The sequence below is a fragment of the Rhineura floridana genome, chromosome 15 (genome assembly GCF_030035675.1).
Source record: "Rhineura floridana isolate rRhiFlo1 chromosome 15, rRhiFlo1.hap2, whole genome shotgun sequence".
Taxonomy (NCBI): Eukaryota; Metazoa; Chordata; class Lepidosauria; order Squamata; family Rhineuridae; genus Rhineura; species Rhineura floridana.
Window position 1 is genome coordinate 35,563,848 of NC_084494.1, and position 16,629 is coordinate 35,580,476.

Below are 16,629 nucleotides of genomic sequence, written 5' to 3' on the forward strand. Positions count from 1 at the left end.
TCTCTGACTGCAGCATGTGCACAGCATGGAGCCTTAGTGATTACATCAGCATGCATGCGCACTAAGGTCAAAAAGCTCCCAGAGCCAGAGGGAGCCGCAACTCGACACTTTTCAACTCTAGTACACAAGAAAGCCTCTGAAAAGATTCTGTAAAAATGTCTCCCCCTCTCAACCAAGATAGGAACCAATTAGGGGCAAGTATCCAGAATGGGGACTGTTGGGATGTATTTTAGACATCCAGATATTTTTTTTAAAAAACCCACCAACATAGGAACATAGGAAGCTGCCTTATACCGAATCGGACCATCCACTTAGCTCAGTATTGTCTACACTGACTGGCAGCATCTCTCCAGGATTGCAGGCAGGGGTGTCTTCTAGCCCTACCTGGAGGTGCTGGGGGTTGAACTTGGGACCTTCTGCATGCAAGACATATGCTCTGCCACTGAACTACAGCCCTTCCCCAGTGAAAGCAGCCAAAACACCAATATAATTCAGAGCAGCAGCAAATTTAGCATTCAGATGCTGAACTGGGCTGGTTCTCCTTACCCTTATATGTTTTCCAAACTCCAGCTAGCAGGTACAGAGATCCTCTGGTAACTCTCTTTCCAATCCGCACCATATATTTAATGCACATTTAAAGCATATAACTTCCTTCAAAGAACCCTGGGACCTGTAGTTCACACCTCACAGAGCTATATACACTTCCCAGCAAAACAAACTACAGTTCCCAGGATTGTTTGGGGACGCCATGTACTTTTAACGTGTTTCTGAATGTGCTTTAAATGTATGGTGTGGATGTCACCCAACATGTGGAAAAACCCATACCTCTGATGACTAAATGTGTAAAAAGAAACGCCTTTTCCCAAGTTGTTACCTGAATCTAGAAAAGGAAAGTCCTTTGAACCCACACACCATCAACATCGCTTTCTCGCCTACTGAAACCACACTTATGTAGAATATGCAGAAATCAGCCGGTGCAAACCGAGCTCTGGCCTTGAGATGCAAGAGTTCACTTCTTGCTCCTGAGCTTGATGCTCTGCACCTTGGTCATCTCAGATTTGTGGCTGTGGCTGTTCAGTGGCAAGGGGGAATGCACTCTTTGTATATGCTTATACACCTTCTTGTCGTTGCCATCACTGGGCATGCTGAGTGTGGTGTCAAAACCAGGATGTGTGGTTCAGTTGCTGCTGAAACTAAGCATGCTGCACAAGATCCCCCTGCAAAGTGTCCTCAGGGAATAGGAGCCCCTGTAGGGACAGCCTGTGCTTTGCTAGGCTGATGCCCGAGAACAAGTTGGTCATCCCTACTGGCATCTGAAGCAGGCTCCTTATGCATGGCTCCTCCTCCTCCTCCAGTCTTTTCAGGCTGTGCTCTTTATCACCCACCCCTTTCAAAACCCTCTCGTATGCCCAGTTGGCATCATCAGCTGTTTCAATAAAGCCCTTCCCAGTTCACTTATCATTCCTTGCCCCGTTGTGTTGCCACAGCAGTGCAAAACAATCCTTCAGCCACCTGCTTTGGCCAGATACCCCACAATGGGAGGCTGGAACTGCCTGGCATTTGGGGGATGTGTGGGTGGGTACACAAGCTGGTGGAAAGCTGCAAATCTCCAGTGCATAAAGACAGGAGTCTGTTTGTGTGCGTGTGTGTATGAGAGAGAGAGATGTCAACCCTGCATGGTGATTACACTGCCCTGGATGGCTTTGGACAACACATTACGGGCTGCATTTAACTAAGTCCAGCTCAGAGCAGACCCATTAAAATTAATGAACCTAAGCTAGTCATGTCTGGTCAATGGGTCTCCTCTGAGTAGAGCTAGCACTGAATGCCGCCCCATATATTTAAAGTGCATGACTTCCCCCAAAGAATTCTGGTAACTGGTTTATACCTTAAATATGTAAATGGACTGCCTTCAAGGTTTTCCTGGTAAGTGGTATTCAGAGGGGATTTACCATTGCCTTCCTCTGCCGCTGAGAGGCAGTGACTGGCCCAAGGTCACCCAGGGAGCTTCATGGCTATGTGGGGATTCGAACCCTGGTCTCCCAGGTCGTAGTCCAGCACCTTAACCACTACACCATACTGGCTGTTGGTTTATACCTTACAGAGCCACAATTCCCAGCACCCTCTATAAACTACAGTTTTCCAGTATTCCTTGGGGAAGTCATGTGCTTTAAATGTGTGGTGTGTACACTGCAGTCTTTAATCCCAAAAATAGGGGCAGTGGCCCTGATTGCTCAGCTGTGTGTGTTGGGGAGGCACTCTGGATATTCATGCTCAAAAGGTGTTATCTTCTGTGTTGTTGCATCACCTGCTCCAAGATGGCCTTATCACTGCAAAAATGTTCTGGTCTGATTCTTTATTCAAATTAAGTCACAGAGACCTCAAAGGGGAGGGAATAGTTAAAATTCTTAGGAGCCAAAGAGATCCAGTTTTTAAGAGCTAACCCTGTATGGAGGAAAGACTATATTTAAAGTTCCAGGCAGCAGTGGAGAGGTTTTAAGCAACCAGATTTTTTCCAGGCTGGATAGTGTGCTGTGACTACTCCAGAAAATTCTGCATAAGAGGGTAAATCACAGACTAAAACCCGATCACAAAGTTCAGTGGATGATTCCTTCAGCCTGTCAATCTCTCCATAACAACAACAACATCTGTTACCTCACTTTCTAATTTCCTTCAGCACCCCTTCTGGCCCTTTCCCATCAGAAGAGGGAGACTTACAGTAGAATTCTACTGCCTTGTTCCATCAGTGCAAGGATTTCTGCTTGCACAAAGAACCATTCCCCTTCCCCCACACACACACCTTCAAAATCTGTTCTGGGGGTTCCCCCAACCATCTGGAGCAGATTTGGAGAGGGGATGGGGTGGCGCACAGAAAGGAGAAGGAGGGGAAATTCTGTTGGACATGTGGACATTTTTCCACTGACGGAACAATCACTTAGTGCTGCATTGGATGCAATCCATATCTTTCCACCCCAAAAAAACCTCTGTCTCTCAGCCACTTTTACTCAGCATGCAAAGAATTGCCAGTGCTGCCATTGGCCTAACCAAAAGGCTATGCCAGGGATGGTGAGCTGTTAGCCCTCAGCAAGCATGGCCAGTGGTGACGGATGAAGAGAGCTGTAGTTCAGCTACATCTGGAGGGCCGAAGTTTCCCTACGCCTGAGTTATGGCATGGATAGGAGGTGCCGGACAGGCTGTGGCACTGAGTCCCACCTAACAGTTGCCCAAGACACCATGGATGGCTCCTGGCCCATTGCCTGAGAAGCACTGCTTTAGATTCTGCAGAGATAGTCTAATAAGATTGCTCTTTACAAATCGACAATGGAGGCGCCGCAGCGAAACCTCAACCTAAGGTCACAGCTGCCCTGGCTTCAGTCTGCAACAGATTATCTTTAGCAATCCAACAGGCTGTGCAGTGTGAACCTCTCCGCCTTCTCCCACTTCTCAAGTTTGTGACTTCCCCACATCGGTCCTCACCACCGTGCTTGCGTGCTTGTGCGCAATATCCCAGTGTGTGCAGCATTTCCTGCAACAAGCATTCAACCACCATGCATTTAGAAAGTGATTCACTGCTTCCCCTCCCATTTTGCATTTTTGTCAAGATGTTTTGTAAATTAAAACCAATTTTGATTTAATTTCTGGCCCTTGTGTATCTCCAGGGAAATTTTACAAATAGAATAGAAGGGAAGAAAGGTCACGAAGGTTAAGAACTGTTTACTCAGGGGCAAGGAAATGGCACTCTGCGTATGGTCAGAGACATAGTTCTCTGTAAGCAGAAAATCTCTCAGATAATGCTACTGCAGTTAATGATCCTACCAAAGAGCCATTTCATCCAGACAAGTCTGTTCATCTTCAAAGGAGGCTCACCTCCACAAAATCCAGGTATGGGGAACCTTCGGACCTCCAGATGTTGCTGAACTACAACTCCCATCATCCCTGACCATTGGCCATGCTTGCTAGGGCTGATGGGAGTTGTAGTTCAGCAACATCTGGAGGTCCAAAGGTTCCCCACACCTGGATTAGGTTTGCTACCTCTGGTTTCATTTATTTATTTAGAAAATTTCTTAATCGCTTTATATTCAGAGAATCTCAAAGTGATGAACAAAAAATCAAATGCAATAGAGCATAATTTCAAAACATTGTATAAAGTAAAGGTTCAGTACCATAAGATAAAATAACAAAACCATGTACAAAAGTAGAAATCCATACCAAAAAGAAAGAAAAAGAAAAACATCAAATCAATGTATAATAGGCATGGGGGTGGGGTGGGGTGCCAAGCCAGACTGGAATTGTGACATGGAGGGGGAGAGAGAGGGAGAGGGAGTGCAGGTCTTTAACCCTTTGCTCCATGCTGTAGTGCCAATAAACTTCCCCAGTCACATATTACTTGAAATAGTAAGAAAGGTCACACTGGTGACTGAAGCCAGTGATGTATTCTAGCAGTGGAGAACAGGGCCCATAATGGAGTAACAGGTCAGTCATAATGGACTTATCTGCCTGAAACTCTGGAAAGCCACTGCCAGTCAGTGTCAGCAATGCTGAGCTAGATGGACCAAAAGCCTGACGGATGGGCCCCAAATCTTCTTGGATCCTGGGGGCACATTTGGAAATGCAAGAAAATGTCACAGGAACCACAAAATACACATTTCCCAGAAGAAAATCTGGCAATGCTCAGATTCCCGTCCAAAGTGGCACCCCCAAAACAAAGTCAGAGAGCTTCCAGACTGTCATTTTCAGGTAGGATTCAGTCACATTCCGGTAAATTCGGGTGTGTGCAATTGCAGTAGATTAGGAGGTGTTGTGCAATAAACTGGTTCCCCCAAAGACTGGACTGTTTGCAATAAGGGAAGCAACAGGAAAATGCACTGGAATGTGTGGAATAACACTTGCTTTGACACAACGCCATCTAACTTCCCCACAAACAAATCAAAATGAATGCTCATTAAATAGCCAGCCAGGTCTCATTTCCTTGCAAACAAATCAGGCTGAATGCTCAATAAACAGGTTATCTGGAAGCAACCACAGACCAAAACGAAACAAAAACCAACTAACCCCCCCAATCATACAACCCCCCCCCTAAAAAAAAACCCTCAAAAAAACACATTCTAAAAATATTGGGAGGGGCCTTGGTAGGTGCCAAGGGGAGGGGGTGTCTGGAAGCATCACAAGCGCAATGTGTGCTCCGCTGGGGACCCCAGAACTTGGGAGAAGGCTGCTTTCTCCTAAAAGCAGCCCGTGGTTCACCACTGTGGCTGGAGAGAGCCGCCCCTGCTTTGGCACAGCTGTTCACACCTCCTTGTAGGTGTCTCTGTTTACCTAACCTCTGCTAGGAGACCTGCAGGCACACCCGACGGGGAAAGATAAGAGGTTCCGCCTTGACAGCACGCTGCCGCCCCTGCTTTTGCCCAGCAGCCTACAGATCTGGATTCCTGGCCAGCTGGCTGAGGTGCCCCAGGTCATGAATTTCCCCCTTCTCTCGCCCATCCCAAGTCCCAACCCCCTCCTTGAGGAGCAAGAAAAGGCAAGCTGGGCTGCACAGGCCAGCAGCTGATGCACGAAAAGCCTGTCCCTACAGCGGCTGCCACACTGATCCTGCTGGCTCAATGGCTCAGGATGTGGTCCAGAGAAGAATAATTTATTTTTGCTCAAAGAGACATGCGCTGCTTCTCACAGAAGGTAGCGTCCTGTACCGACTGACATCCTTAGCCACTCTTTCAGCTGTTCCTCAACTTGGCGTCCCAGATATTTGAGACGGACTACTGTAGTCCAAATCTTCTGGAGGGCACCAGGTTGGGGGACGGCTGCTCTATTTGACATGGCTGTCTGCATTCACAGGAGCCCTCCCGTCAGTGACTTCCCTGCCACAGACCCCGCTGTGCCTTCTGTTAAGATTCCCAGGCCTGTTTGAAAATGCACAGCACGTAGGAAGATGCCGTATACTGAGTTGGACCATTGGGGTCCATATAGCTCCGTACGGTCGACCCTGACTGGCAGCAGCACTCCAAAGCTTTCAGGCAGGAGTCCTTCCCAGCCCAACTTGGAGACTCTGGGAGCTGAACCTGGGACCTGCTGCCTGCGACGCAGATGCTCTACAACTAAACCCCCGCCCTTTGGCAAAGGACGGCAGGAATGGCCTCACCAGCCCTGGTGCCATTTGCAGCAGGGTGATGGGCACAAATCAGCAGGTGAAGGTTTTGCACAGCGTGGAGGTTCAACAGGATGAGGTGGGCGAGGGGGAGGACAGGGCTGGCAGCACTTCTTGCTAGCCCAGTTCATTTGTCTGAAAGAGTAGCCTGGCACACAAAACTTTGGCAGGTTGTAGCACCTCCTAGCACAGAAACGCAAGGGCCCCTTAGGGGAAGGGCTGTGACTCAGTCTCACATCTGCCTCACATACAGAAGGTCCCAGGTACAATCCCCAACATCTCCTGGAACCCAGGAAATGTGCTGCCGGTCAGTTTAAACGATACTGAGCTAGGTGGATTGATAGTCTCATTTGGTATAAGGCAACTTCCTGTGAGATAAAGTTATGGAAAGGCTTCACCTGTCTCATTCCTGTAGGTCAAGATGACCAGAGAGTCAGTGTTGTGTAGCAGTCAGAATGTCGGATTAGGACCTAGGAGACTAGGGTTCAAATCCCCACTCAGCCATGAAGCTCACTGGGTGACCTTGGGCGAATCAGCGTCTCAGCCTAATCTACCTCACAGGGCTGTTGTGAGGATAAAATCAGAAGGGGGAGAACCATGTGTGCCACCTTGAGCTCCTTGGAGGAAGGGTGGGATCGAATAATAGTGATGATGATGATGATGATGTCTCAGGCAAAGGAATCAGTCCACGGAAAAGGCGGCAGCCCTAGCAAGGAGATGGCCTTCAAAGTTTACACCCGTTCTCCCTGGCTGCTATGACCCCTGTGCATGAAAGGCAGAAAACTCAACAGGCCAACCTTTCCCCCCTCCCCCGTGCTGGATGGGGCTGATGGGCACCAGGTTGGAGAAGGCTGCCACAGTCTAGTACTACTGGTCTGCCTATCACGGCCAGCAGCTCCTCTCTGGATTCTCAGATAAAAGCCTCTCCCGCTGAGTTACGATGGTCCCTCTCACAAGCAACTCTGAAGCTAACATGGGGAGATTGTAAAAATATTGGTAAATATTGGCGTGTGCTATATTGTGAGCTCTCTTAGTTCCTGGGCAAGGCATCCTGGAAAAGGTTGGCACCATCAGGCGGATATCATAGATAGACTTGCCTCGCTGTGGCTGCCTCGGGACTGAGAAGATTCAGGAAATGTGTGACCCCTCTGGGAGTCTGGCCACTTTCCACTCCAACTCTGGCTATGAAAATTTAATCACTTCTGCAGAGTGGGTGGGTTGTGGCAGGGAGGGGAGAGTTTAAAGCCTGTCAGTTTTGGCAAGGCTGGTTTGGGCCTGTATGTGGCTGACAAACCCAGGGCGCATGGACTTCTCCCATCACATGGGGAGCGGGGGGGGGGCTTGGACAACATTTGTCCTAGGAAAGCCCCTTAATAGTTTGGAAGTGAAAAAGCAGAGGCATTCCTGCTGCAGGGTGGAGACGAGCAGGAAGTGCAGACAGGGAGAATGCCTCAGAGTCCCACGTGTGGGTCTGCACTGTGCAGTCCTCACTGGGCACACAATCTGACCAGCCTAGGGTGTCCATGTGCCTATAATCTATCAGAAGGGAGAGCGGCATGAGCCTAAAGTATCCCATCGACAGTTAGCAGCACCCGGACAGCAAAATGAGCATGCAGAAAGGATACCTGGTCTCAGCCTTCCCTGCTATGGCAAGATGGATTATATTTCCATTTTAAATTCTTATTGTGACGTCTAAGTTTTCATCTATACATATACATTAGCATATGCACAATTTTTTTGCATAGTCCCTGTCCTCTTTTTTGCACAACTGGCCACCCCAGACTATGGTGGAGGCAGCCATAGTGAGCACCGCTTCCAACCTGCCTGCATCCCATTCCAAGTGACGGCCAACAGGGCGGCGCTGATGCCTGGGTCACATCCACACCAGACATTGAAAGCACTCGTATACCACTTTATCAGTTGTGGCTTCCCTGCACCACCATCAAATAATCCTGGGAATTGTAGTTTGTTAAGGGTGCTGGGAATTATAGCTCTGTGAAGGGATAAACTACAGTCCCCAGGACTCTTTGGGAGAAGCCATGACTGTTAAAGTGTCATATATGTGCATTAAATGTATGGTGTGGACTCAGCAAACCCTTTAATGAGCTTTGGCCGCTCTCCCATGAACCCTGCCCAGTCCCACCCAGTGTTGTCGTTGATGATGATTGGATTCCTTGCCCACCTTTCATTGCTTTTAACATCACATTTTAAATGGTTGCGATCCGCCCTAGGGCCTTAGGGTGAACGGCAAGTTGTTTTATTTATTTATTTGGTTATTTTTTTTATTTGTAGGGTGGAGTCCTGGGTGAGAGCCAGGAGGCTGAGATATGTTGAGTAGAGAAGGGCAAGGCAATTGTCTGGCACATGTTCACTCCCTGGCGTGCAGCTACATGGGTGGGAAGAGTTTCACCTGCTCGGCTTCAGTGTGACAGTTAAAAGCTTGAGAGCACGGCCAAAAATAAAATAAAATATTATGGTGACCCTCAGCAAGGCCAGGCAAAGACATTATTCTGCCTGAGGCATAGGACAAGATGGTGCCTATCCCCACCCCACTCCATATACAAAACCTGTGCAGACTGGCAGCTGGATCTTACTTTGATACTGGCAATAGGGAGATCCATCCATCCACACCATGCATTTAGAGCACACATATGGCACTTAACAGTCAGGGTGTTCCTCAAAGTATCCTGGGAACTGTAGTTTCCCCTTACAGAACTACAGTTCCCAGCACTGTTAACAAATGACAGTTCCCAGGATTCTTTGGGGGCAGCCACATGCTTTAAATGTATGGTGTGAATGTAACCACAGCATCCTCCATGGCCATCAAGTCCGAAAGCTAGCTTAGGGGGTGCAGGACAGGCCTGGTGGCCAACGTACATCTCTGTCCACGGCCCGCCTCTCAACATCTGCTGCCTGAGGCAGCTGCCTCTCTCTGCCCCAAGGCAGAGCCGGTCCCCTGACCCTCGACACTGGAACCCATTTGAAATGTACAGCATAGAAGTATGTTGGACGTTGATTATTCGTTCCCAGGCCCACTGCGAATGAAAAGTTGTGCCAAACAGTGGTTAAGCAGAGAGGGTGTTTTCTGCCAGCCAGGGTTAGTCGGATTTGGCTTCTCAAGCTGTCAGGCCCTCTGTGCTCTGTGGTTTATGCAGGGGGGGGAGATTGTGAATCTTGCTCAAGCCCACTAGTGTGGTTCACATGCTGGTAGGAAAGTAAGAAAAGCAGGGGACAGTGGCCCCCCTAGTCCAACATCCTCCCAGTGGCCAACCAGATGCCCATGGGAAGCCCACCTGAATGCAACAGCACACTCCCCCCTTGCAGCTCCCAGCAACTGGTAGTATTCAGAGGCATACTGCTTCCGTAGCAGGAGAACATAGCCATTGTGGCTCATAGCCATTAATAGCCTCATCTTCCCTGTATTTATCTTAACCCTTTTGCAAAGCCATCCGAGTATTCCTTGGGTTGCCACCTTTCTGGGTGCCTCCCACCCTTTTAAAATGTGCCTTCTTGACAAGTGGCCTGATACGTAGAGATTTAGCATGCAACTATGTTCCCACCCAACATCTCCGGTGGGGGTGGGAGAGGGCACAGGCAGGCTGCTGGTGGAGACGAGATGCAGGGCCCTTAAAAAGGTGACAATGACCCCAGATATCGTGGGATAGCTTCAGCTCCATGGAGAACCAGTGTGGCTAGTGGTTAGTTTAGCCCTTGGCTACCAGATATTTTGGAGTACAATTCACATCAGCCCCAACCAGCACCAGCATGTGGTGCTGGGAGCACAGTTGTGCTGCCTGAGGTTGATGGGTGTTGTAGTCCAAAACATCTGGAGGGCACAGGGTTGGCAAAGGTTGGGTTAGAGACAGAGTGGGGAGAGAGCTCAATTTGAATCTGTGCTTTGGCCATGAATCTCATTGGGTAAGCTTAGGCTGAAGTCTCTCTGTCTCTGTCTGGCTAACCTACAACACAGGGTTGTTGTGAGGATAAATGGGGATATTCCCATTAGGTGCAAGAGATGATAGGGCTCCTGCACCCTCCATAGTTGTGTGGAAGGAGGAATTTCAGCTGCTGTGGCTTGCCATGCAAATTTCTTCTATAGAACTGTGAAAAGAGCATCTGGCAACCCCAAACCCCATCTGTGCATGTTACTCTCCAAGCTTCTTGGGGAAAAAGTGGGATGTAACTGTAATAAATAAAACAACACCACATCTTCCTATGCCTTAGTTGCCAACTTCTTTTTACCAGTCTGCAGGCATTAACAGCGGATGATCTCCATGCTGTGAAAAGCTTTGCTTGCAGATTTCTACCGATCAGGATGCTGCTGAAGGCCTAAGAGTATGCCTTTGTCTGTACATTGGTAGCCTTACAGTTGCCTAATCTGTAAAGAACAGAACTGACAAAAGCTTCCCTTCTTGTTTGGGTTAGAATCTGGCCTCCTTGGCTGCCTGGCCTGCAGAGATTTTGAACAGTCACCCCCATTCTCTCTAGCCCCTGCATGTACCAGGTCTTTCAGGGAAGAGGGCAGGGCCCTTCCGAGGACCGATTCACATGTCTGGGGCTGGATTCCCCTGTGCCAGGAGAGAGCGTAGCAGGAAACTGGGGCAAGGCCCCTCAGTAGCAGTACTGGAATTTGTGGGGCAGATCTGGACATTGCAGCACTAAGAGGACTGTGGATCTGGTTGGGAGGGGGAGAGGAGATGGGAATTAAATTAGGAAAGGGGAAAGATATGGGGTAGGATAAACATTCCTGGAGGAAAGGGACGTATGTTTATTTTCTGCTCTGTGAATGGGGAAATCATAGATGCACTGTGTGTTAAGGTCCAGTTTTTTGTATTAATACAGGTGGGTCATGTCTGTGTGAATGTTTGGCTATGTTTAAGGTTGCCAACTTGTTTACTGATTCTCAGTCCTCTGCTTTTATCAACAGCTTGATTGGCAAAACACTAGTGGGCGATAATGGTTCTCTCTGTGTCAGCATGAAAACCTTCACTTTCTGATTATGCGCTGCCATTAAAGGCACAGGAATGGGCCAAGCCAGTTTTGTTCTGACCATTTGGCAACCTACTGGTGTTTTATAAAAAAAAATCTCTCCATTTCTCTTTAATGTTGTGTTTCATGAATTGCATAAACAGCTGGAAATGGCAAAAGAAAAGGAACAGGAAGCAGAGAAACAAAGAGAAGGAATATTAAACAGGGAAATTGTGTGATCAGACTAGTCTTGTCCCTCGGCTCAAGACACACACAATAATCCTCTGGTCTAACATTTTCCTTGCTGAATTTACACTGGTGTCCTCTTTCCCCGTGCAGAAGGGAGATCTCCCATCGTGGTGATGATACAAGTCAGCCTTCGCCAACCTGGTGCTCCCCAGATGTTTTGGATTACAGGTCCGATCAGTTCCAGCCAGCATAGGGCTGAGGCTGCTGAAAACTGTAGTCCAACTAAAACTACCAATTAAACATTCTCCTAGCAAGGGGCAGAACAAATCAGAAATTTACCCAAGCAGGCTGAATCCAATCACTGGTCCAAGAGTGTGTACAAGTCAGATCTGAATAACAACAGGGGACCCTAAAATGTGGTGTCCTGCTGACCATGAAGCCCAAATTCAACAGGAAAGCTGCTGTTTTCAAAGAGCCCCAGAGAACTGAAGGAGAAATGCTGGAATTTCCTTGCTGGATCCAGCCCAAAATTATTATGCAGCACTAGCCAGGCAGGTGTCCCCATAAGCTTACAAGGAGGGTGCAAGGATGATGGCCTTCCTCTGCAGTATGTCTCCAAGCTGTGGTATTCAGAGATAGACTGCCCCTGAACCTGGAGATCTATCATGCATAAATAACCAGTAACATACCCTTTCCCTCTAGTTGTCTAATTAAGAACATAAGAAGAGCCTGCTGGATCAGGTTAGTGGCCCATCTAGTCAAGCATCCTCTTCTCACAGTGGCCAACCAGATGCCCCAATGGGAAGCCCGCAAGCAGGACCTGAGCACAAGAGCACTCTCCCCTCCTGCGGTTTCCAGCAACTGCCATTCGGAAGCAGGCTGCCTCTGACCGTGGAGGCAGAGCACAGCTGTCACAGTTAGCAGCCATTAATAGCCTTCTCTTCCATGTATTTGTCTAACCCTCTTTTAAAGCCCTCCAAGATGGTGGCCATCACTGCCTCCTGTGAGAGGGAACGGCAGCGTTTCACTTCGTGCTTGTGGGCGTGTGGGGAAGAAGTCTGTGGCTTGCCAACTGACTCACATCAACCACACCACTGATCAGGTTTTGAACAGCTTTCACGCAATGCCCCATGTCGCTTGGGGGCCTCTATGAAGTCCATGCATGCATGGGAACGAACCGAGGAGGTTGCCTTATACTGAGCCAGGCCGTTGATCCATCTCGCTCAGTCTTGTCTACACTGACTGGCAGCAGAGGCTCTTCAGGCAGGGAGTCTCTCTCAGCCCTACCTGGAAGGATGCCAGAGATCAGACCTGGGACCAGTGGCGGCTCCGTGTCAATAGGGCAGCAGAATCCACTCCAGGTTTTAGTCCAAGCTTTCGAGAAGCTGTCTAAGACCTGAAAGTTTGAAAGTTCAGACTAAAACCCGGAGCGGATTCCACTGCTCCACTGACATGGAGTCAGCAGTAGCCAGTGCCTGGGACCCTCCGCATGCAAAGCAGATGCTCCACCCTCAGCTGTGGCCCTTCCCCAATACAAACAGCTCCCCGCCTGTGCTCATCCAGTCTTGTGCAGCCTCCTCCTGCACAGAGGGGGGATTAAGCTGCGGCACCGTGCTTGCAATGATGGCCTTGGGCCAACGCCCAGCGCAGGACAGCAGCTGTGCCCAGCCAGCCAGGGTGTTGCCTCGTGCAGCCATTCCCAGCAGCCGCTGCAAGCCCACCGCCAGCCCTGCGGTGGCAGGTCAGGAGCCACTTGACTCGCCATTTCAATCCCACATCCCACCTTGTAGGGCATCTGCCTGGCATGCAAAAGGTCCCAGGTCAAATCCCCGGCAGCATCTCTAGGGAGGGCTAGGAAAGATTCTCCTGAGAGCCTCTGCTGCCAGTCAGTGTAGACAAGACTGAGCTGGATGGAACAATGCATCTGGCTCAGTCGAAAACAGCTCTGTAAGTTCCCGTTTAAATCAGCCCTTTTATTCAGAGCCATGAGGACTAGAATAGTTGCTCAAAGGTAGAGCACCTCCTGAGCATGCAGAAAGACCAGGTTCCATACCAGCATCTCCAGGTAGGGCTGAGAGTGTCCCCAGTCTGAAAACCTGGAGAACAGCTGCCAGTCAGTGTAGACAACACTGAGCTACATGGACCAATAGGCTCCTGTTCCCTCCACGATTCCTGCCACCTCACCTCAAGTCCATGTCACATCAGTTAACCTGTTGACCAGCCAACCCATATCATCTCTCTCAGTGCCTGCCACCAAGACATCCGCCACCACGGTGCTGAGAAACATCTGCCACCACTGCCTCCTTAGCCACTCTACGTAGGACTCGTCGCATCCCGATGTACATTTCGGCACCTACCGTGAGGGGCAAAGAGCAGATCACAAAGATGACAGTCATAAGGGCCAGCAAGACCAGGTGGTCCACCTCCTCCTCGCCTTGGCTGAACCAGCTCTTGCGCCGCCGCTGGGCTGCGTTGACCGAGCCACGCCGCCGGGCCCGCTGCTTGCGGTACATCTGGCAGAGGCTGATGATGACCAAAGCGTTGCACAGGAAGACAGCGAGGATGAGGAGAGCCATGAGGGTGGCGTAGGACAATGAGAAGGCTGTGTCCTGGTGCTGACCCTTCTCATCCCTGTCCATCTGGACAAAACACCAAGTCCCCGGGCAGTACTGCTTATATTTCCCAATCCCCAGGAAGGGCAGACTGCAGAACAAGGCACTGAAGGTGTAGATGGCGGGCAGCGAGAGCTTGGCCCACCAGCGGATGTTGTGCTGGGAGTAGAAGTAGGGGTAGCTGATGGCCATGCAGCGCTCCACCGCCATGGCGCAGAGGATCAGCATGGCTGCTTGGCTGAAGAACATCATGGAGAAGGCAAAGAGGTTGCACAGCCAGTTCTGGCCATCCACCATCCCCACCACGGTGGCGTTGCGTGAGTAGGCCACGAAGACCATGGGGCTGACGGCGCAGGTGCCCAGCAGGTCCGTGACGGCCAGGCCGGTCACCAGGATGCAGAACGAGGAGGTCTTGGTCCGCAGCTCCTTCCGGTGGACCCCCAAGATGGCCAAGGCCGCCATGTTGCCCACCACGCCGGCGGCAAACATGAGGGAGCTCACAGCCGGGTTGCCGTCCTTCCGCAGTTGGGTGATGTTACTGCAGTCATGCGGGAGGGACCCCAGGGTGGGCGTCAGGCTGGTGGTCAGGCTTGCTTGCAGGGGGTGCATCAGCACAAGCAGAGGGTCTTGCAGAGGGTTAGAAGGCCAGCAGCCAGGGGGTGCGGGGGTGTCTGGGATCTCTTGTTCTTCGATGGGAGAAGAGTTTCAAGCAGGAAGAGAAGGGAGGCTGGAGTCCAAATCCTCCTGCTCTTGATTCCCAGTTGATGCTGGAGGGCGGCCTCTAGGAGCTAGAGAAGCGGGTGGGCTGTTCACCAGGATTCCTGAGTCCTGAAGTTGGGAAAAAAGACATTGAAGTCTAGTGGCTAAAGGCGTGAGTATTCAAAGTCAGGTCCCTGGGTTAAGACTGGGAGGGAGTCATGAGCCCACCAATTAAAGTAGGTGGGGTTGAGGGCAAAATCGGTTTGGACTCCTGGGTTGTGTTCTTCCCAGCTCTGAGAAAGCAGCAAAGACAGAGAGCAGAAGGTGGGCAACGAAAGGAACAGCAGTTTGGGGTTCTGATTCCTCCGTGGAGCTGCAAGTCAGGATTTCCCAGATGTGGCAATGCTTGGCAGGGGCATCCGGGGGGCCTGTCCTGCCTTGTCCCTTCTGGCTCCTTGCTAAGACGTCTGGCTGCCTCTGAGTGAGTCGTCCAGCGTGGAAAGTGCGCGTGCTGCTTGGCTTTCTGTTCTGCGTGGGAGAGCATCTGAGCTGTCAGAAGCTTGCAAGGGAGCAGCTTGCTATTCAAGTAGGCAGGCAGGGACAGGGGAGGGACGGAGGTGGGGCTTGGCCAACCCGCCCAGGCCCAGGCCAATGGATGTCAAAGCAGTTTCCTTTTCTCCATCCAGACTCCCACGCTTTCTTTTTTCCTTTCTTTCTTTCTTCAGTGATTTTAAACGAGCTCATCAGCTGAATCAAAACACAAAAGCTTGCCCAGCCGGTGAGACTCATTCCTGATTGCATAGGCAGAGCCCCCCAAATTCTAGCTGCCCAAATGCAACCCAGCGGAAAGTATGCTGCGGAAGCAAGGGGCATTGCACAGTTCCTCGTAGTGCAAAGTTAAGTCACCCGGATTTAACCACAGCCAGGCCTTCAGCATCTGGAAGTGGAGGGAGGAGAAGCGCCTACCCGACCAAAACAGGCCTACCGTTAGCCAAAGTGAGGCAGCTGCCTCAGCTGACAGAAGCTGCGAACTGGGGAGAAGCAGAAGCCGCTGAAGGGCAAAAATCTGTGCGGTGGAGGGCGCAGGGTTGAAGTATGTTTCAACAACCGCCCGTGTGGCCAGCTTTTTCGCATGGGATGCGGAGGGGTGCCAACTTTTCCTAAGCCTCAAGCTGCAAAGGGTCTCGAGGCAGCCCTTGCAGCATTGCATGAGTAAGGTGGCTGCCTTTTTGGACTGGCCTCGTTTTAAGCCACTTGTCAAGGAATATTGTAGCCCTGGAATCCCTGCACTGGCAGGCAGTTGGACTCAGTCAGCCTTCCCTCACTTAGTGTCTTCCAGATGTTTTGGTCTGCTGCCGGGAGTGTGTGCTGACTGGGGCTGCTGGGAGCTGCAGTCCAAAACTTGTGGAGGGCACGAGGTTGGTGGAGGCTGGACTAGATGACCCATGAGGTCACTTCCACCTCTATGATTCTAGGAATGAAGACCCCCTAATTGTATGGTTCTCAAAGGCCTCCCTAGAGTTAGGAAGTACTTGTGCTGTATCAGGCAAAATCCAACATCCCTGTATAAACCGCCCAACCATCCCGCTCCATCGCTCCACCCATATTTCCTTCTTCAGGTTCTCACCTGGATTGGCCTCTGTTTCCTGGGAGGGTCCTTGCAGAGGGGCTTGCAGAGGGGCTTGCACAACTCAGATCTGTGTATGACCGCAAAGAGCAGAAGGCACAGCTGGAGCTTTAGTTAATCATTTGGTTGGAAGGGAAAGATCTCGGGTCCACCTGCTGGGCAACTCGGGTAGTAGCACCGAATGTCTGCAAGAGAACGCTAGTCTGGGTACATCAAAAGGGCAATGATAGCAGCTACCTGGAAAACACCCAACCCACATATGTTACATAAATGGTATCAGGAAGTATGGAAATGAGCTCTGATGGAGAAACTCACACATCAATCATTGGCGATCACTTGTGGCTGAGTAAGATTATCTTCCAAGATAAGGTCTCTGCTTGGAAGACGCC

General features: G+C 50.3%; 1 protein-coding gene across 1 annotated transcript in view; it reads right to left on the reverse strand.

The window, feature by feature from the left end:
• Nucleotides 1–15,151, reverse strand: part of PTGIR (prostaglandin I2 receptor) — a 28,867-nt gene extending 13,716 nt beyond the window's left edge. Inside the window, exon 1 of the mRNA XM_061597576.1 lies at nucleotides 13,660–15,151. Within this exon, the coding sequence (XP_061453560.1) occupies nucleotides 13,660–14,523 (864 nt within the window). The 5' untranslated portion in view covers nucleotides 14,524–15,151. The remainder of the gene's footprint in view (nucleotides 1–13,659) is intronic.
• Nucleotides 15,152–16,629: the final 1,478 nt, after the last annotated feature.